This window comes from Camelus dromedarius, chromosome 8 (assembly GCF_036321535.1).
Source record: "Camelus dromedarius isolate mCamDro1 chromosome 8, mCamDro1.pat, whole genome shotgun sequence".
Classification (NCBI taxonomy): Eukaryota; Metazoa; Chordata; class Mammalia; order Artiodactyla; family Camelidae; genus Camelus; species Camelus dromedarius.
In genome coordinates this window covers 55,640,523-55,662,705 of record NC_087443.1, presented here as the reverse complement: position 1 = coordinate 55,662,705, position 22,183 = coordinate 55,640,523, and the positions used below count along the sequence as shown (strand labels likewise).

The window sequence follows — 22,183 nt, the reverse complement described above, 5'->3', positions numbered from 1 at the left end:
TGGAGGGGCTAGGGCCCTGCCTGGCTGTCTGGAGGAGGTTTCTGCTGGGCTGTTGCCTGGCAGAGCACAGGGAGCAGCTTCTCTCCTGCCTCTCCCCAATTCTTCCCCCAGGAAGGGCCTGTGAGCAGCTGGTGGACTTCTGCTCCCCGGATTTGAACCCATGTCAGCACGAGGCCCAGTGTGTGGGCACCCCAGATGGGCCCAGGTCAGTGCTGCCCATTTCCAGACCCAGGGAAGGGCAAGGGCCACCATGTCACCTCTCCTCTGCCCTCCCCAACCTGTTTCTGCACCTGTTAGGGGTTTGGTCTCGGCTGTACAGGGTTCCTGCCAGTCCATGCTGGGGGCAGGGTGGTGGTGGTTAGGGTCAGACAGACCTGGGTTTACAGCATGACCCTGAGTGGTTGGTTTGACCACTCTGAGCCTCAGTTTTCTCATCTGCAAACTGGGTGCACCAGTAGCTTCCTCCTGGGGTCACTGTAAGGATTAGATAAGCAAATGGATAGAAAGCACTTACCTCTATACCTGACATCTGAAAAGTGCCCCATAAATAGCTGTTATCATTCCAGGTCCACAATTTCTCATCCCCAGTAATAAAATGCACAAAACTCTGAAAACCAAAAGCCCATTTGATAGCAAAATCTGATCTGACCTGTATGTATTTGGTATGAAAAGCTGACCTGCACTGATACGAGGTTACTTACAGTCACTGTTCATCCCGTGTAGCGTGAATATACGTAGATTTGCAGCAGAAATGTGAACATGTTTAATTAAGGGGCTGCCCTAGATCCCACTGGCATGTTACATAGTACCCAGTTATAGGCACTGTCTTACTTTTCCAAAATCCAAACAATTCTGAATTTCAGAATGTGTCTGGCCCCAGAAGGCTTGGATAGGGATCGTTGATTATTGTCATCATTGTTGTTACTGGCATCTATGGAAGTGTTTCGTCACCTGAAAGCTGTGATGTGAAGGTCACTGGATAAATTATTTTACATTAAGAAAACAACAACCTTCAGGTCTATTCGACCTGCCCACTTCTTATCCCCCTAGCCCTGCCTCCAATAAAGCTGAGGAAACACCAAAAAAAAAAAAAAAAAGATGTTTTAAGATGTTGCTCCCATCTGCAGTTTTGCAAACACAGTCTCATTTCTGGGACCCTATTCCACCGTCAGGGCAGCACAATGGTCTGCAGGACTGGACTTCCTCAGGTCTGTGGCTAAAGGACCCAACCCAAGCCCCTCAGGCCAAGGCAGCAGGTGGAGTCCCCCAGGGGCTTGGTCCAGCAGGGGCTGCCAGAGTCCCCTGGGCAAGAAGTGAGAGCCAGGGGACTATTGAGGCCCAGATCCTGGATCTCAGGGCTGCACGGGAGCCTCATCCAAATGGTAGACAGATGCTGCACTGCGGGGTGAGCTGCCAGGTGGGTTTGGCATGGCAGACCAAGGAGCAGTGGCAGAGCGAGTGGCATGCCCACTCCTTAGAGGGGCTGAAATAAGCAAGGCTGCACATTGTCTGGTTCAGAGCTGCTGGGATGGTCCCTCACACCACAGAGGATAAGCACTCAGCGGGTGTATAGAGCATGTTCACTCTGCTTCTTGTCTTGGAGGAAAGATGGACTGACAGACACTTGACTATGCCTGGCGTGGTGTCTGGTACCCGTGAGGATTCAGCACACGTTCATTGAATGAAAGGATAAATGATTGTAAGTGAACGAGTGGGAGGGTGCTTAGCTACTGTAACATTTTTCAGATGACAGCTAAAGACCCAATAGTAGGTGGTGATCAATTGGGTGGATCAAGATTAACATTAAAAAATATAATAGAAAATAACAGAGAGCATCATGCTATTTTACATAGTAAGGATAAGTGTTGAGGCATGAAACTGGTTTCAGAGGGGGTGTGTGTGTGTGTGTGTGTGTGTGTGTGTGTGTGTGTGTGTGTGTGTACTGGGCACAAAGGTATTTCTTACAGCTTGGAAAACAACGGGAATGAGTAAAAAAGTCAGGCAAGAGCACCTTCCTGCCAGGTTGTGTGGTTGAGCCCTGGAGTTTGCAGTTTGTAGTTTGGATGGGCTTCAAACAGGTGGGGTGTTCACCAGAGGCTTCCTGGAGGAGGTGAGACCTATGCAGGGAGAGAGAAGAGGGTATTTCAGAATCAACAGATGTGAAGGGAGAAGAGTGTAGCTAGGTGGGGGTTGCTGCCCCTGGAGGCTTGTCTGACCACAGGGTGGCTTGTTGTCGGGGGATCAGGACAAGGAGCATCTGGCAGTGCTGTGACTGAACAAGAGTGGAGGAGTGTGCTCTTTATTTGATTGGCAAATGGCTGGCAGAAATGGACTGACTCAGGCAAGCAGTGAGCCACAGTGCAAACTGGGAAGCTGGGGGCCTAGCCTGGAGTTAGGAGCTCATGGAGAGGCAGGCACTAATCCATGTGAGGCCCAGGAGGCCTGGCCCGTACAGTTGGGAAGCTGGGGAAGAGGGATGGATAAGCCCCGTGAGACTCAGGGCCATGCATTGAGTGGGCAACTTGGCAGGTTGAAAAAGGGCTGAAGGTTGATCTTGGATATGCTTTTGGCGCTGAGGGTAGGTTTTCCATCATAAACGTCCATCCCCTCCAGCTGCTGGGTGTCCACCCTCCCAGCCCAGAGCATCCACTCCCCTGCCTGCAGCTCACACAAGCTCTCTTCCTATACTAGAAGAGGTCCCAGGAAGGGTGGGGGCATCTTTGTATCTAGGGCTCTACTGACTTCCTGGGGGACCCCATAGACCCACAGGGATGTGAGGTTCTCTGTCTCACACACAGGCTCCTGGCTGAGCTCCGGGCTGTGTGTGGGGCTGACTGCCCACCACCCTTGCTTGCCCCCCCAGGTGTGAGTGTGCACCAGGTTATGCAGGTGACAACTGCAGTGAGAACCAGGATGACTGCAAGGACCACCGCTGCCAGAATGGGGCCCAGTGTGTGGATGGAGTCAATGGCTATTCCTGCCTCTGTGCTGAGGGCTACAGGTGAGCAGCTCTTGGATGTACCACGTGACTGACTCCTCCCAGCCATCAGCCCTGGGCCAGCAGGAGCCCCTAGGCATGGCTAGTGGGAGGGAGTAAGGGCCAGAGCCTGGGAGTTGGATCCTGAGGCTTTAACCATGGCTATGCCAGTCACCATCTGTGTAGTCTTGGGAGTGTCATGTAGCAGCTTAGAACACAGGCAGAGAGTCCCTAACCTGTTTGGTGGAGGGAGTGGGAGGTCAGTACAGATTACAGGGCAGTGCCCCCTCACCTACTGCCCACTGAACACCTGAAGACATGTCCTACATTAAAGGTCATTTACCTTTGTATCTTGGCTGCTCCAGGAAGCCTGGGAAGGGAGAGGACCTGCCCTCCTTCCGGCCATCCACCTCCCATGCTCTGCTTGTGTCTTTTGTTTAAAAAGAGTTTTATTGAGATATAATTCATATATCATACAATTCACCCAGTTAAAGTGGACAATTCAGTGGCTTTTAGTATATTCCCAGAGTTGTGCATCCATTACCACAATCATTTCAGAACATTTTCATTACCCCAAAGAAACTCCACATACCTGTCACCACAACCCTGCTCCATCCCAGCTCTAGGCAAGCACTAATCTACTAATATCTATGTCTATAGATTTGCTTATGTTGGATATTTTGTATAAGTGAAATCATAGAGTTTGTAGTTCTTTGTGATGGGCTTTCACTTAGCATCATGTTTTAGAGGTTCATCCATGTGGTAGCATGTGTCAGAACTTCATTCCTTTTTATGGCTGAATAATACTCCATTGTATGGATATACCACCTTTGTTTATCCACTCATCCATTGATAGACATTTGGGTTGTTTTTTCTTTTGGGCTGTTGTGAATACTTGATGCTGCAGAGTCTTCTCTCTTTTGCTTGTGTCTTAAGTCTCAGTTTTCTTTTCTGTAAAATGGGTAGATTAAAACTAGCTAGCAGAGTTTGCTGACAGGAACACTGTGCTTCTTAAACTTTAATGTGCATATGAGTCACCTGGAATCTTGCTAACAAGCAGATTCAGCAGGCTTTCCGTTTCTGACAAGTGCCCAGGTGATGCTGATGCTGCTGGTCCAGGGACCACACTTGTTTCTCAGCATCCTTCTGGCTCTTAGTTCTCTCAGGGAAAGTGTTAGGAGCACCTTCTGTTGCTTTAAAGATGTAGTGTCCCAAGATGTTTAATGAGTTTCTCTCCAGGACTGTGGAAGAGGAAGATGACCCCCTTGTTCCTTGGCCCTGCCATCTCTGACCTGTGTGCTTTCCCTCTCAGTGGGCAGCTCTGTGAGACCCCTCCCCACCCGCCTGCCCCCAGGAACCCCTGCGAGGGGACCGAGTGCCAGAATGGGGCCAACTGTGTGGACCAGGGCAGCGGGCCCGTGTGCCAGTGCCTCCCAGGCTTTGGCGGCCCAGAGTGTGAGAAGTTGCTCAGTGTCAACTTTGTGGATCGGGACACTTACCTGCAGTTCACCGACCTGCAGAACTGGCCAAGAGCCAACATCACACTGCAGGTGCGTGCCCAGGGCCACAGAGGGTGGTCAGGCAGTGGGGGACCTTGGCCTCAGGTCAGAGCATCAAGACACATCCCTGCCCAGGGGATGGAACTGGGAGGACCCTGTGTTAGTCAAAACTCTCGTTATGGGTATCAGAATCTCAGCTTGAACTCGTGTAAGCACATTTGGGAAGGTTATTGGGTCACCAAACCAGTCTCAGGGAAGGGCAGGGTGGAGGTGGTCTCACGGGTGACTGGCCGGATGCAGATAACCAAACTTACCAGGACCCTCTTCCCCTCTGGTCTCAACTACTTCTCAGCATCAGCCTCCAACGCTGCAGAGGGGCTTTCTCCATGTGGCTGGAATACGGCCACAGTTAGCCCTGGGCTTGTATCTTTAACCACATGTCCCTGGGATCCCTTATTTTGCCATTTTGTGTCTTAAATTCCATCCCAAAACGTCACTATGTTGAAGGAAAAAGAAGCAAGTCCCACTGCAACAGCAATGTTTGCTAAATATTTCTTGGGGAAGGAGATGAGAGTAGATTGCATTGCACATCACATGATAAAAAAATTTTTTTTAACTCTTCTTTAGTCATCTCTCTCTTTTCCCTCAGTCCCCATCCCCACTGCCATATTTTTCTTCTCTCCTTTCTTTTCTCCTTTTCTTCTCAGAACCTTTTAGCCTCTCAAACATGCTTACCCTCCCCTCCTTCCCTTGATCACTTCTCTAAAATCCTCTCCACTTACACTGTCCACAGAGCAAGACCACAGCTAGCCTACGTGCTCAGCGAAATAAAACTCACCAAAACCCTGCCCAGCCACTGCCTCAGGCACATCCTTGGAGAGGCTCGGTTTATCCCCATCCAGCTCTAGCTGGACAACAATCAACAACCCCAGAGAAGATCTCTGATTGGCCTGCCTTAGGTCACATGCCCATCCCTGGACCAACCTCTGAGTCCAGGGAGATGGGGCACTGTGATTGGTCCAGCCTGGGCCATGTGTCAGCTCTATAGACCAGGGGTCAGGGTTTACCAGAGGAGAGACAAGGCAGGGAAAAAAGATGTTGGCTCCTGCAGCATCATAGAGGGGTCTGCCTCCCCAAGCACAACTCCAGCTTTTGCTTACATGGTTCCAGTGACAGGTGCTACCTCCTGAGGAGGTCCCATCTTGGCCCCAAAGCAGCTCCCTGAGCCCCACAGAACAAGCTACCCCATATCCAGTCTAATTGTCCTCCCTGGGCAGGTGGTCGCCAGCTCTCTTACCTCCTGGCATAGAGATTCCAGGCCTCCAGCTGGCCCATCTGCCCTCGCATGCCCAGCCCCGGCCAGACTGGCAGTGGATGGAGTTTGAACTGGAGGCTGCCAGCTTTGGTCAGTGCCCCCTGGAGGATGTGTCACTTGGGCAGGCAGGGGAGGACAGTTCTGCACACATCTCTCTGTTAATCGTGGGTCTTCCATCTGCCCCATCCACCAGCCTGTGTTGCTGCTGCGTGGGGTGGGGTGGGAGAGAAAGTGCCATTGTCATAGGTCTCCACGGCAGAGGACAATGGGATCCTGCTGTACAATGGGGACAATGACCACATCGCCGTGGAGCTATACCAGGGCCATGTACGTGTCAGCTATGACCCAGGCAGCTACCCCAGCTCTGCCATCTACAGGTAGGCCTTCCTCATGCCCACCAGCTGCCCTAGGGCTGGGGGACTGCCTGGGAGGGAGGGGTCTCCTGGGCCAAGAGCAGGTGATTATCAAGGCTGCCAGCAACCAGGGCTGCCAGGTGGAAAGGATATTCAAACCACGCTAGTCTAGCCCCACACTGGGTTCGAGGCTCCCGGGCCTGAGCAGTGGTCCCCAGCTTCCCCATCCCACCACCATCTCACAGGGGGCTCCATGGAAGGACGGGGAGGCTGATTAGTTGGAAACCCTTGTTCTAAACTTCTCAGCTTTCCCCAGAGAGTCCCCAGAAAAGGAACAGGAGCAACCAGCCAGGCCACTGAACCCCCACAGCCCCCTCTCTGAGAGGTTCGCTTTCCTGGGAAGTAGCTGCTGGATGAATGGCCTTTCTGGGAAAGTGCCTGGGAAAGGATGTGCCAAACTGAAGGCCGTTTTCTGGTGGGGGGACTTCATTTTTTCTAGTGCTGAGACTATCAATGATGGGCAGTTCCACACCGTCGAGCTGGTCACCTTTGACCAAATGGTGAATCTCTCCATTGATGGTGGCAGCCCCATGACCATGGACAACTTTGGCAAACACTACACACTCAACAGCGAGACCCCTCTCTACGTGGGAGGTGAGAACCTGGCCCAGGAGGAGCTGCCGCTGGCCCACCCCAGGCCACTCCATCAGGTGGTGGTGACAGCCATTCCAGGCAGGGCCTCTGGCTCTCTGGCCTGAGGTTTGCCAGGAGAGCAGGGCACTAGACTGACCTGTGGTGAGGGGGAGCATTTCAAGACAGCAGAGGGGAGGGTCCTGGTGACTGGCTAAACTGTTGATGGACTGTCCTTCCTGCCCAGAGCCCGTACCACTCTCTGCCGGCCCAAACTGACCAAGAAGGATGGACATGTGGGTTGGGCCTGGATTTTCCCAGCTATCTTTTGCATGGTGGGCACCTTTCCTCTTGGCTTTGGGCCAGAAAGGGCTTGTCAGTTGTTCAGGGTCCATTCTCAGGAGCCCAGGCACAGAGTCCCTGCGTTGGCTGGGGACCTCCCAGCTGGGCTTATAGACTTTGCAGCTAAATGACCCCATTCAGTGCCAAGAACATTCCTAGGTCCAGACAAGGCAGGTTTCTGGATGCAACAGGGCCGTCTCCGCACTGTGGAGACTTTGGGCAGATGTGAGGGACAGAGCCATGGATTCTAATCCCAGCTCTGCTGTTTGCTAGTTGTGCAACCTCAGGCAGGTCATGGAGCACTGAAATCAAAGGGGTTTCAGCAACTCCAACGTCAGGGCGTTGCTGCGAATTGATGACCACAAAGTGAGTGACAACATGCCGTACACATGGGTTCTGGGCCTAAGTCTTTTGTTGCTTTTGGGGAGTCTGAGAGTTCAAAGCTGGTGTTCTGGGTAGGAGCCCTGGGTGAGTATCACTTGTCAGCTGACTGCTGCCAGGCCTGGCACTCCAGGCTCTGATCACAGAGGAAGCAGCTTTTCCATTTCTTCTCTGAAAGGAGCGTGGACCCACTGAGGTGGCAAAAGACATTGGCCCAGGGTTGCAGAGACCGAAGGACAGAGGCCAAGGGCAAGAATGAACCCTGTAGAGATGCCCAGTGGACCTCGGAGGTGGGTGCTAGGCGTGGTCTGAGCCTGACTCAGCCCAGCCCTGCGCCCCTCCCCTCTGCCCCAGGGATGCCAGTGGACGTGAACTCGGCCGCCTTCCGCTTGTGGCAGATCCTCAATGGCACCAGCTTCCACGGTTGCATCCGAAACCTGTACATCAACAACGAGTTGCAGGACTTCACCAAGACGCGGATGAAGCCAGGTGTGGTGCCGGGCTGTGAGCCCTGCCGGAAGCTCTACTGCCTGCACGGCATCTGCCAGCCCAACGCCACCCCCGGACCCGTGTGCCACTGTGAGGCTGGCTGGGGGGGCCTGCACTGCGACCAGCCTGCCGACGGCCCCTGCCATGGCCACAAGTGAGCCTAATGAGCCCCAGGGAGCCCTCCCCCACTGCACACCCACAGGTTCCCCTCCCTTCCCTGCAAGTTCCACTTCCCCATGGTGGGGAAGGACTGTACTTTTAAACCCCAAATTTGGAACATGGGGCCTAACACAGGGTTTTGTTCGTTTTTTGGGGTTTTCAGTTTTTATTAACAGGAAAAAGACCCTAGGGACAAACACAGATTCCCATTTTGCTCCCTTTGTTTCAATCTTGGGAACAGCATACCGTTCCGTGAAGCCAAGGCTGGGGGTGCGGGGTCACCTCGGGTGGGCTTGAATTGGTTCTGGCCTGTCCTCACAGGGCCTTTTCTCTGTCCCCTCCAGGTGTGTCCACGGGAAATGTGTGCCTCTGGATGCTCTTTCCTATAGCTGCCAGTGCCAGGATGGGTACTCAGGGGCCCTGTGCAACCGGGCCGGGGCACCTGCAGACCCCTGTGGGGGCCTGCGGTGCCTACACGGCCACTGCCAGGCCTCTGCCACCAAGGGGGCACACTGTGTGTGTGACCCTGGCTTTTCGGGCGAGCTGTGTGAGCAAGGTCAGGGGCCCCCCTCCTGACGTGCCCTCTCCAGGGTCCCTCCCCGAAACTTGCTTTAGCGACTTGACATTTCTTTTTCCTAACCTCAGCAACCCCTCCGTGCCCCCTCTCTTCTCCTGGACCTTGGGCTGCTACTAGGTTGTGATGTCCCCAACCCTCTAGGCTCTGAGCCCCACCCCCAGACAGATGCCCATCTCTCCCTGGCCCCAGCTTGCCCTCCAGCCCCTTTATGTGGGGTAAATGCCCCTTCTGGCTGGGGTCTTTCCTTACAGAAGAGACCACCCAGGGTAACAGCTCCTGCTCAAATCTCTGCAACTTGGCCACGTCACCTAGGGACCTGGGGAACAACAGGAAGTCTTGGGGTTGGGACTCCTTCCCAGGCACCCCCAGGCCCAGGTGACCAAGGTGATCAAGAGACTTCTGCTGAAGAGGGCAGGGAGGAGCCTGAGAAATCCAGAACTCAGGCACCTCAGGGTCCCCCAGGCAACACCGTCTGGCTGGAGTTCCTTTTCTGACATCATTGCCTCCAGGCTTCCAGCCATCTATTGCTCTCTTCTTGAGCCCACCTTACCCTGGCAGCCCAGTCTATCCTGGACGGCCCTGGCAGCTAGCAAGTTCTTCCCTCCCACTGACCTGGCTGTGGGCCCAGGAGGAAGCGTGTGTGTGTGTGTGTGTGTGCATGTGCATGTCGGGCAGGGAGGATGCAGGGTCACAGACGAAGGTGGGGGCCTTTGTCTGGGTCCAAGGATGCTGCCCCACCCTCCTCCTTCTCCCTTTCCTCCTTCTCCTCCTGCCTCCCTGGGGGCAGCACTGGCCCATGGGTGTGCCCTGAGGCTTTCTTTTGGTGTCTGTCCCATCCAGAGTCCGAGTGCCGGGGGGACCCTGTCCGGGACTTTCACCAGGTCCAGAGGGGCTATGCCATCTGCCAGACCACGCGCCCGCTGTCGTGGGTGGAGTGCCGGGGCTCATGTCCGGGCCAGGGCTGCTGCCAGGGCCTGCGGCTGAAGCGGAGGAAGTTCACCTTTGAGTGCAGCGATGGGACCTCTTTTGCCGAGGAGGTGGAGAAGCCCACCAAGTGTGGCTGTGCGCTCTGCGCGTAGCGCCTGGCGCGGACAGGGAGGGGAGAGGGCGGGCGATGGGGCACGGCCAGAACGGAGGCCGAGTGGCAGTGGTGGGCAGCCGGGCTGGGGCGTTGTCTGGGCCATCGGCCTTCCTTCCGGTGCGGGGTGGGTCTGGAACCACCTTTCTAAAGCCCAGGGCGCCGCAGCTGGGGGCGGGGCGGGTGGGCGTGGCCCGGGCTGCTGCCCGCCCTCTCCGGAAGTGCCTTGCACAAATAGGCGCTTAATAAATATTTGTTGAATGAATGTGTGCGTGAGGTCAGGCCAAGAAGTGAAGAATGGTGACAACTCCTCCTTGCCTATTATCTGGGTCTGAAGAAGGGACTGCCCCTTTCCAAACCAGCCTTTCCCTCTCGCCTGGGCCCCTGAAGTTCCCAGAAGCCCCTTGCCCCCTGCAGATAACTTTGAAATACTCTCAGCACCCCACTGGGGCAGCAGGCCTGGCTCTCAGCTTCTGCTGCTGCAGCGTCTGCTGGCAGTAGACCAGGATGCGGAGGAGAAGGGCCCTCTCCTGCTGGCCAGGAAGGAACAAACGCCTGCCCTCTGGGCTGTCTGGCAGTGTTGCAGCCACTGCTTGCTTGGGAACGAGCCTGGGGGTGGAAGTGGGTTTTAGGACCAGATCTCTGAATCCTCAAGTTATAGGATGAGCATTGTAACTTCAAGGAGGGTGCTCATGTGGAGAAAATGACCCCTGGGATTGCTTGGGGGTGGGGACCCCACCAAGAGGTGGCGGGGGCAGGGGGCGGGTTTCTTGGTTCCAGCTGAATAAACACCACCTCCATACACTAGCCACCAAGGGAACATTGGTCCTGGGCTTCCTCAGCCACTAGCCAGCCATCAGCTGCTGGCTAGCCATTGGCAGGGGGGTTTGGGGGTGTAGGGGGCTTGGGCTGGGCTGCTCGGCCAGGGAGGGGTCTCCTTCCAAGTAGATTGGGTTCAGGTCTCCTCACACTGTAGACTAGTAGGGAGCAGTCATCCAGGCATGAGGTAACCTCTGCTGACTCTGTCACTCTGAGCAAACTTCTTCCCCTTGGGCCTCAGTCTCCTCAGCTATCAAATGGGGAGGTGGGATGACTAGGCAGTGTAGACCCTCCCACAGTGGCTCCAGCAGGGAAGCAGGAGGAGTCAGAAGAGCTGCTTTCATTAATCACGTCAACAAGTATTTGTGTGCCTAACCAGGGCTGGACTGTGGTGTTCTGCCCTTGTGGACAGATGTGAACTCATCACAGAGCATCACAGGAGCGACCTGGATGCCTGGGAAGAGAGCTGAGCCGAGTGAGGGCTCCAACCTCAGACACCAGCCCAGGCCAGAGCTGCTCACTCTAGGTGTTTGCAAGGAACGACTCAGTGTCTGAAGGTTCACCGAATACATGGCCATAGCCGTGCGACTATAGACGCTTCTCTTCCATGGAGAAGGAAAATGCAGAAAGATGATCTTTGCACCTAAATTGTGAGCTGGCTGGAAAGAAGATAGGTCACACTCTCCTATCCCAGTGTCTCTCCAAGAGTGTGTGCCCCTGGGGGACCCTGCTGGGCAAGGAGGGTGACATGTCCCTTTCCTGGCTCCTTCCACCTGCAAATAGAAGTCAGGGTGATGGGGGTGTGTTGTGGGGTCGGGGTGGCATTGTGCCTGTGTCCCCAGCCACCATGAGCCGTGGGTGGAGTCCTTGATACTGAGTAGAGTGCCGGTGCCTCCTGCAACTGAGGGAGACTGGCATTCCACTACTCTGGGCCTCAGGCCAGTAAGTCTGAGTTCTGGGACTCCTGTAATGGGAAGAGGACCCCACCCTGCCCACTGGGGGAGGTGTCCTCATGGCTGGATCTGCCCCTCACCAGGGGCCAGGCCCTATTTTCTTGTAGTTCTGAGCAAGGCCACAGTGCCCCCTTACACCAGTGGGCAGCAACCTGAGTCTGGAGGGGCTTCCCCTAGGGCAGCACAGCATCCCTCCCTTACCTAGACTTTCTGGGCCACTGTGGGACCCTGGAGAACAGCCAGCACCAGGCTGGATAGGCAGGAAAGCTCGAGTGTTGCTCGAGCTTGCCCCTTCTATGGAAGAGAGGGTTCTGGAACCCACCAATCCTGAGACACATACCTTACCCTGGCCACCACCATTCCCCACTGCCCTTCAGAGGCCCCTCCCCAGGCCGGAGGGGCACTGACTGGCAAGACCTCTTCACTCTGCAGAAAGTCCAGAGGGCACCTGCAGACAGGTGATGGCTGTCAGGAGTCCTGCACTTCCAGGGCCACGGTGTTGGGAGGGCAGAGGGTGGAGTGTTTGTTCACAGGGGGCGCCCTGTGAGCTTGCCGCTGTCCCCACCCACTGCTCCACCACGCCCCGCTTACCCTCGGTTGAGGGCAGCAAGAGGCCAAGACTCATATGCCCAGGATCAACTTTTCCACAACTGAACCATCAACCTGAAAGTTGCTAAGGAACTGGATCACCACGCACCTTGCCTCATCACTTTTGGGCCCGCTGAGTCCCAGACGAAGGCTATCGGGAGAGCATCTGAGAAATCGTTTCCAAGCCTTGCCACCCCTTTGGTAAAGACTGCCAGTTCACTTTGACGTCGCCATTGGCTGTTTCTGCTGAAGAGACTCAAGCAGGGCAAGTCCCGAGGTTGCTGCTGCTTTGGCAGCATCGCAGGTGACAGTGGCCTGGGCTCCCCGTGCAGGTGTCAGGACATGGAAAAGGCTGGACTTTGTCTCCTCTTTGCCTGCTGTTAGCCTAACCATGAAGGTATCTCTTTATACAGAATACTTAACAGATTCTAATATATATTTGTATTTCATTTTGTTATAGTATTTTTATATGTTAAAGTCAACATCCAGTGTCTTGTTTTGATTTTCAGATGCTACGTGGTTGTGATGTTTTGTTTGGGGGGATTTCTGTAGTCTTGTTTGGATCACTCTTTTAAAGAGACTGGTTTAGAACAAGGCCGTGGGGGAGCCACACCTGCCCTTTCCCTAGAAGTGTTGTTTTAGAACATGTTGGATATTGTCTGTTGTCTTCATGTGAACATGACATTGATTCACTCAGGTTCTGCCTTGTTGATCTCTTTTTCTGCACCAAGGATGAGCCCCTGCTGCTGACACACACCCTCGCAGGGGTGAGAGTTTCTGGGCTACCCATACACCAGCCACAATCCAAGGATGGAGCCCAGATGCAGCACCTGTAGGATTTGTCCTTGGAACTCTCTAGTCTACCTGGAGTGGCAAAGGAGGTCTGTTCCTCCTGAAGAAGGAAGGGGAAGCCTGAGGGATGGCTTGGTCAGGGCTCCCAGGGGATGTGAGTATAAGAACAGAGCCCAACAGAGCACGGCACACATGGATCTGGGGAGGTTGCCCATCCTCACTTCCTTCAGGTGTCTCCTGTCACACCCACATTTTGTAAGTTTGTGCACAGACCAACACCCATATTTAACCTGGCTCTGACGATTTCAGAGTGTCAGGGCAAATAGATTAGAAAGCACTGTGGCTTCTCAAACTGTCCTGTAAGGTTGACCTGCCAGGCACCAGAACAAGTTCTTGGGGCTCAGTGGAGAAAGGAGGCAAACGTACTTCTATAGTGGCTCTACTACGAGCTCACACGTCAAAGTTGCACTCAGGAGTTTTGTAGGATGCGCGACCTGAGTGTGTAGGTGAGGCCAGGCCCTGGCAGTCAAGCTGGGCAAGGACCCTCACACCAAGGGGACCTGGCTGGTCCTCCTCTGATGCAGGAGGGGATAGACTGATATCCCACTTGAAGAATGGGTCTTGGCGATGGCTGCATAAGCCACACCTTAATGGCACACTGTCATCTTGAAAGTGGGCAGTGAAGGTAACTGCAGTGCCTTCAAAGCCATTAGGGATTTGGGAGGAAATGTAATAAACTAGGTACAGGAGAGAAAATGGGTTAAAATGGGGTTGTAATCTCAAGAGTCTGGATTGGCCAGTAGGTTACCTAAAGGAGTCAGGTGGGCACACACCACTGGCCCATCATTTGTATTCCCACTTCTGATAAAGCCGCGGGACAGAGACCGATTTCCCTACTGCAGAGAACAAGGGACAAGTGACAACCAAGAGGCACACTTTCCAATCAGCTCCAGCTGATTCTTACCACACACTGATTTTGTCAGATCGTCATTATCTTTTTTTTTTTTTAAGGAGACGCCAGAAATCAATTGTTACGTAAACACTCACAGTTTTTAAAAATCTTTTTTTTTTTTTAACACTGGGCTAAATGAAACACCACTGTCAGCCACCAGTTTGCAACCTCTAAGTCAGAGTTCAGTAAGTGGGAGATTTCCCAGTCACACGGAAACCCCCCAGCCAAGGGAACGGGCACAGCAGGGCTTGGTTGAGGGTGGAGGCAATAGAAGGAACACCCAGGCTTCTAACTAGAGTTGCCATGTTCTCCCGATATTGGTGGTAACACATCTCTCTTACCCCTGTGCCCTGAACCCCTCACCCTAAGCCAGTCTGTACCTCTCAGATCAGATTCTTATTATACTACCATAGGATGAATATCGGAGGGAAAAGAGATCTATTTTACCATTGAAAAGTTCTACTCTGGAACAAGATAATTCTCCAAATACAAATTAAGACAGGGAGCCTGACTGCCAGCTGCAGGGTTGTTTTCACTGGGTGTAGTTCTGTATATCAATGGCCACTGTCAGGTGAACTTGTTCATGAAATTGTGGTTGATTCTATGGGAATCACTGGCCCACTGGATCCTCAAACAGACCCATCTCCAATAGAGTTGAAAGAATATAATGAAACAGGTCATGAGGCTTGTAAATGGAAGGATTTCCGGCCAAGTTTCTGCCACACTCCAACATGGGCTACAGAGACCTGGGGTGGTTCTCCCTGGTGGCTGTGCAGACAGCCCCCTAATCTATCAGTGGCATACCTGAGGTCGGAAGTGTGAATTCAATTGCTTCCTGCACCTCAGGATGAAGCACTGGCATCTTCCCAACTCCGCCATGGGACTTCTTAAGAAGCTACCCATTGTGTTTTCTTTTCCCTGAAGTTAGGCTTAATTCACAAAATGGCCACAGATCTAGCAATGTCCCTTTAAGTCCCAACATAGGTGGCCTACTATTGCTTTTTGGTTCCTTCTGTCAATTTACCAAATTTGCCCTAGGCTACAAGTTGAATGCTGGGCTTCAATGCGTTCTGCATCCTCTCCAGTAACGACACAAACATACTTTTAATATCAAAGAAGTTTAATACGCTGCAATAAAATAAGCGCCTAGAAAAAGCTCATGGAATAGATGTCAATGTTAGATAAGTCCCTCCCACACATCCTCTAGCTCCATACCCCATCCCTCCAAACCAAACAAGAAAATCTGAAACAACAAAGGAAATCCTTCCAAGCTTGGATTTCACTGAGGGCCACTTTACCAGTAACAAGAACACAGTTTCCTAGAGGGCCTAATAGGAAAGTAAAACACAGAAGCACAAAAGGTCCACAAGATTGCAATATTTAAGAGACTTGGTACATATTCAAATTTAAAATAACTCCAACTTTTATAGCTATACATATTGTTTTAAAGCAACTTAATATATTTTAAATTTCATATATACACTCTCAAAGGTTCTTCAGGTGAGGTATGTAAACATTGTCTAATGAAAATTTTTCAATGCTTCAAACCAACAAATTCACAGCATACATTGAATTTTCATCCATAGAAGACACAGTATTTTCCTACACTCACTAACATGGTGGGAATTCCGGGCCCAAGGGATACACACTGGTCATCTGGATCGCCATTTGCAGAATTTCTCATTTCACTGCTTTTGGAAAGACCACCTTTACACAGCCCAGGAGCAATACACTTGGTACCTGGAAGGAGCTGGGCCCTCTGGAGACTCCTTGCGCGTCTGGATTGCTGGCTAAGACTCACAAGACATCTGAACCACTACGAGATTGACCTCGGCAATGACAACACTGGGAAGAACCAGAAGGACCTTAGAAGGAACGGTAGAGATTCATCTTAGAGCTCCCTGGATCCACAGTTGGATCAGCAGCCCCTCCCTTAAACTCATTCTGAAGGGTTGTGGCCCAAAAACAATAAAACCCAACATGGCACCTGAGCTTCAGTTAAATTGCATGGGCCTCCTGTGACCCCCTGGCCTCTCAAAGGCATTAACTCTAGCCTAAAGTAGGACCCTGGGCTGTGCTTTTCATACAGGTTGGGGTTGATTTCTTAATATCATAATGCATATGGGAAAATAATGCCATGAGTTCACAAAGACGACCAATGCCTGTACACAGGTATTGGCCAATGACCTTGGAGGAGCTCAATTTTGAAAACTACTTGTTCCCTGAGGGTAAACAGCAGGCTTCTATTGAGATTAAGTGAGGCTAATAAAGGGGTTATTTATTACAAGGTAATAAGACTTCGAGAGCCTCAGGCCGGAATTCTATTTCACCCCCACACAATCTACAAGGCCCCCTCCCCGCCCTCCCACCACCACAAGAAGTAGTCACCTTCCCAATGATACAACATAGGTCAGTTTCTTTCCTCTTGCTTGCTTTCAGGCTCAGCAAGGGAAAGTTTTATCCTAATGCACCCACTTCAAGCTAGAAAAACACTAGTGAAAAATTCCAAACACCATCATCATAAATACAAAAGAGAAGACATATTCCAAAAGCCTAAAAAACTACATTATTCATTAATGGTTATCTGGGTGTGGGGTATTTTTCATAAAGTTCAGGACGGTCACAAGGAGAGGCTGCTAAACAGCTTAGAAACCTGTTGGACTGGACACGCTGGGATACTTGGAAGAGCAACTGCCCGCTTTGCACAGACCTAAATGGTTTAAGTCCAGACACGAAGGGGGCTTGGACATTTCACACCCAGGTGCAGCGAAGGAATATAGGAAACGGGCTAGCTCTTAAACGTAGGTCAGATACAGTCAAAGAACTTTTTCTTGGCCATTTACAGTAAATTTTCAATGTGAAAAGTTCTTATATTAATGCTATAGAGCCAAATGAGCTTTGCCTCAAGTAGATTCTGTAAACCCTACAAATTCATGGAAAATTGATAATTTTTCAATCTCTATGCCAAATTTTTGGTGTGTCTGGTTCTGGCAGATCTCTCATCCATTGTTAGAGTTGTTTGATGTGGAGGAGCGTGCAGACAAACAGAAGCAAAAATTCAAGTACAGCAACCTCTCCAGCAAAGGCAAGAGGTCTTAGCAAGAGCTGTTCTACCCCCACCCTATCCTCTGAGACAAGGGCTAACGCAGAGCCCAGAATAAATGTTATTACCTAGAATCTTATTGCTTATGGGCAACACATCAGAAAGAACACCTGGAAATCTGCTCTGCAGATCTGGGGACTGACCACTGACCAGTTTATCATACATACATATATATATATTATAATATATAACATAACCAGATGAGAAGAGGGGGCGATTAAAGCTTGGATTTGATGTAACATTACAGATCAAATGCCCCAAACAGCTCTCAACCTGCTGGTTTTTGTTCTTTCTCCATGTGTGAACTGTGTTATGAAAGGAAGTCCACTGCTCAAAATATATTTTTCTACAATGCTACAATGCAAACCAACATCACTCAGAACATGAATCTGCATACAGCACATGTAATAAATATTTTTAAAAAACTATTTACAACATTATTTCTTGTGAACATTTAGATGAGAGCAAAATTTATTTCTTCTTGCAAAGGTTAAAAAACTTTCGACTGTCTCATTCAGTGCTAAATTCCCTGGCACCTAGCTATCCATTCACATTTCATCTTAAAGTCAGATTTGCTTACAAATAGTATCTTAGAAAAAACATTCTCCAGCATTACTGTTCAAGTGTCCTCCTTGTTTGTTTAGAAAAGACAAAGGGAGGCCAGAAGTAAGTATGCAAATGATGGTTCAAATGGATGACACAAATCCCTGTGTCCAGCCCCAAACTCTCTGCAGTCCTGGAGCTGCAGTTCCCAGTTCAGCCACCCAGGCAGAATGAGAATCTTGACTCCGACAGGGGTGTCCAGGAATGGGGCACAGGGAAGAGGAACATGATGGGAAAACATCTGTTCCATTACACCTACGGGTGCTCTGAATTGCAGACCAGGACTCCTGAGAAGTAAAGCTGCACACACCTTATAGCAAATGGCCTCGCTCTGCACCATCAGCTATAGGAGGGGCTGGCCCACATCTGCACAGAAGCTTGCTGAGACAGGGACGGGGAGAAGGCGGTGAGCTGAAGCGCTCAGGAGCACGGTCAAGGTGCGGGAGGAAACATGCTTATCTCCCATGGTTAATGACTGAGTGCGAACAGGTGTTTTTCACAAAGGTGAGAAAGACTAAAATACATCTTAATGCTTTCCTTAGGCAGCCAGTGGTTTCTCCATATCCCACAGGTACAGGTTTGGATTTCCTTGGAGTTACAACTAAGGCTGGTCTCCCTGCACGGGCTGTTGAAATGTACAGTTGAATGTACCAACTGTGTGTGCAAAAGTGGGCTGCTTGAAGCAAGCTCTGGTGCCACGTCTGGCACAGCCAATACCGACTGTGGGAGACCTGCTTTGTCCCGGGGTGGGGTGACACTAGGGGGATGTACTCAGGTTCCCAATCCACGCTGCATCTACCCAAATACAGTGAGGGTTTTAAGGCCCTGCTCTTTTGCCTTCACTATGTTGTTTGGAGATTCAGTGGCTGAGCATGTAGCTGGGGAGGACAGGGTCTCTAGAAACAATACTTTTTTAGAAAGCCCTTTTGACAGCTATTTTTTGTTTGTTAAAATAAATATTTTCTATAGAAGCATTTGAACAGGAAAATACCACTATTTACACAGTGAAATAAATTTCACAGTGGTGCGTATAAATAGGTATTATATATACGTATTTGAAATCATAGTCACACAGTCTCCTAGAACTATTAAAACTGCAGAACTCACCGGTGAAACTAATAACCTTAAACTATGGTGGCTCTAAAACTAATCCCTACCTGTGGTATAAATATACAAAATTATGCAAATCTTGTTTGTATAACATCTTTTCCACAAACTAGCTCCCAAATACTACAGCTTTAGCTACAAGACAACATGAAGAGTAGATTATAGAAAACAATGTGGGTGAGAAAGTTGGTAAGTTGAATAGCGTTTGGACCCAGTTGCTAAATACTAGAAGAAAAACAGTTATGAAAAGAAAAACGCTTCTAATATGATATGTACATGTTCAGTGAAGCACTTGAAAGGTAAGAGACTTCCCAGAGATGCCTCCTGGAAGGGGACTGGGGGGAAAAGCAGGAGAGGAAGAGGTAAGATGCCAAAGGTGGGTCCTCAAAATGAGGCGAGTCAGGCCTGACCAGGCGCAGGCTCCCCTGGCCAGGCCAGAGAGCTCTGAGCTTCGGGCTAAAGCTGCTGGTGTGCTGACCAGGTGTCATGGACGACTATGCTGGTATTTTTCAGAGTTGAGAATGTGTGATTTGGTTTAGAGGTTTAAACAGGCAAAGACCAGCCATTTATGTTCATGAGTAATGACCAAAGTTTGGGGAGTGATAAACTTGCAAATACACTGTAAAGAAAAGGGGAATTCTGGGGGTGAAACTAACATGCCCTGTGCCTGCTGGGGAGAGGCACTATTCCAGGCTGTAAGTTCACAAGTAAATTCGTTTGTGTGGAGCACTGCCGTAGAGGAATGTCTCTCCATGAGAGTCAAGTTCACCCTGACTCATAAACATGAGGACAACTGCAGTACTTTTAGTGTAAAAGACTTTGTACTTTTAGCTTTAACTACTTATCCTAGTAGATCAGATCGTATGTCCACAATTCAACAAATATTCAATCAACAAAGGGAGATACATTTCTGGCTTTAATACATGAGCATTACTCAGGAATAATGTGGAACAGTAGCTGTATGCTAAGATGAACAGGCAAGATACCCTAAAATCTAAAGGGAAAGGAATGCTGCACTGCTGGACTACATGAAAAATAAATTTGTGCCTAATTGGCCGCACAATTTGATTTTGGATGACATATTGCAAGAATCAGCTTACTTTCTGTAAAAGGGTCCGGTAGAAAATATTTTATATTTTAGGCTATGTGGGCCATATGTGGTCTCTTTTTTTGTTTGTTTGTTTTTAACATAACCCTTAAAAAGAGGTACAATGCATTCCTCCAACCTCTGGCATTTAAAAAAAACCATGGTTTTATAGTTCTTTTTTTAATGAGCAATCTACTTCCATGTGGTTTGCCTATTGACCACCTCGTGTTAAACAGAATGGTTCCAGGCAGGTGAGAAAGCTTGTGTGTTACCGGGCTCGCAGGCGAGCATAACTGCACAACTGGCCCTCTGGGCACTGAGCATAAACCACCAGCGCTCTGGGAAAAGGATCAGACAAAGGGGAGGTAATGGAAGGAACTGGCCAGCTCTGGCTCAGTTCCAAGGGCAAAAGCACCTGCAAAGTGTCCGAGGTGTTTCCCTGGGTCCCCAGGACAGCATGGAAAGACCTGAGCTGGGAGCAGCATCAGAGAGCTCTAGGTTTCTGCCTGAGCGTGATTTAATATCTTTAAAGAAAAGAGGTCAGACCTTCAAGTCTTCCAATCCATCTATTGTAGAATACAGTGGTTTGTTCTGACGTTTCAAGGAATGAACTATATTCAAGGCTGCCTCAAAAGTTATGCTTCCCATAATTCTGCTTGTTTTATTATTATTTATATTGAAGATGAGTTAATTATGTTTACATTTTTCAGGAACATGCTTGCTTTAAATACAATAATCTTTTTCTTTTCTTTTATTTTTTTCCCCTGAGAAGGGCTTGGGAGCAAGCATGGGGTAGAGTACTCCCACTGCTAAGATGTGAGGATTGCCTTGCTGATGCCTGACATGGACATGACTTCATACTAAGAAATATTTCCAGTATTTCAGTAGATATTAAGCCATAGGAAGATAAAAATTCATAGTTAAGAATTCAAAATGTTAATTATCTGTTTCAAAACAACCGAAATAGTCACTGTTTTAGAGCCACTAACAAAAACTTGTTCACTGATACGACATTCACTTTCACTTTGAAAACAGCACAGAAACTTATCCTTGAGTTTTTAAGGAGGGGGAGGACACCACCTTGGAAGTTGACTGGATTTGATCTAAAGATATAACCCTATAACTTCTCAGTCACAGTCAGGTTATTATGCTCCACTTTTCTATTATTCTCTCTAAAGTACTTCAAGCCTCTATTTTTCAGTCATCGGCTTGCCTTTAATAAAATTATTTTGAAAGAAGAGTATCGTGACTGAAAAAAATATCAGTGCCAAAACATTTTTATTTTCCTAGAAGCTGGCCAAAAAAATTATATAATCAACAGTGTTTTGGTTTTGTGATTGGACTTCGTTTCTCATCTGTGAAAAGACTTTTTCCATATCTAAATGTGAGGTTCAGAAAATTGAACATCCAACTGAAGTAGTCTCAACTAAGTTTGAAAGAAACAAAATCTTGGCTTATTTTAGTAATAAACAAGCCAGAGTCAGGTCTCTGATAAAAACTGGCAAAGGAGAGGCCCAGGCTGCACACCTTGAGAACTCTGGATTCCTGTTTGCTCATAGATTCTGACTAGAGGCTAAAGGTAGCCTTATTTTGGTTACTGTGAAGGGTGAGTCTCACAGGATGTGAGGCTGAGATACCTCAAGTTTCAGGAGATGGTATCTGATGTGCTGTGGCTATATAGTGTGTTATCTTTTATAGCAAGAAAAAATAAAGAAATGTAAAAAGAACTCAACTGAGGTAATATAAAGAGGAAGGAGAAGAAAAGAAGACAGAGAGGAAAAGAGGCAGAAGAAAGGAGACGACAAATCAGGGACGATTTCTTCCTGAAAAAGGATTATTTTCTCAAGCACGGGTCAGCAAACTTTTTCTTAAAGGTCCAGACAGTAAATCTGTCAGGCTTTGTGGGCCATGTGTTCTCTGTGGCAGATACTCAGTTCTGCTAGAAAGCAGCCAGACAATACATAAACAAATGGGCATGGCTATATTCCAATAAACTTTTATTTACAGAAGAATGATTAGCCACACTTTGCAGACCTTTGACAGATCATTCGTAAGCCAAGTGAGAGCCTGCCTGGGCTAAAACCAAAAGGAGCCAGTGTGGCACCGTGGGCCAGCACCTTGGGAAATTCCAGCCTAGTCCCAGGTGCAGTGACAAGACACTGTCTTGCTGATGGTGACAGGACAGCATCTCCAGCTTGCACCACACAGCATGTTGCCCTTTGCTACTTGGCTCTTAGGCTCCCCACTAATCAATGTTGTCCATAAGTGACAGTGATAGCTTCAGTCTTCACTACAGAATTAATCACAAGGGAGAAAAGAGTCCAAACTTCAATTCAAAATAACCGTCTTGAAGTGATGTGTTTTACTGATGACCTGTCT

At 49.7% G+C, this 22,183-nt stretch overlaps 1 protein-coding gene across 1 annotated transcript in view; it reads left to right on the top strand.

Moving 5' to 3' along the window:
* SLIT1 (slit guidance ligand 1) overlaps positions 1-9,959 on the top strand; it is a 157,659-nt gene extending 147,700 nt beyond the window's left edge. The window contains exons 30-37 of the mRNA XM_031461512.2: positions 112-205; positions 2,864-3,001; positions 4,290-4,527; positions 6,038-6,168; positions 6,644-6,798; positions 7,852-8,140; positions 8,490-8,701; positions 9,563-9,959. Coding sequence (XP_031317372.2) covers positions 112-205; positions 2,864-3,001; positions 4,290-4,527; positions 6,038-6,168; positions 6,644-6,798; positions 7,852-8,140; positions 8,490-8,701; positions 9,563-9,801 — 1,496 coding nt within the window. The 3' untranslated portion in view covers positions 9,802-9,959. The remainder of the gene's footprint in view (positions 1-111; positions 206-2,863; positions 3,002-4,289; positions 4,528-6,037; positions 6,169-6,643; positions 6,799-7,851; positions 8,141-8,489; positions 8,702-9,562) is intronic.
* The last annotated feature ends 12,224 nt before the right edge of the window (positions 9,960-22,183 follow it).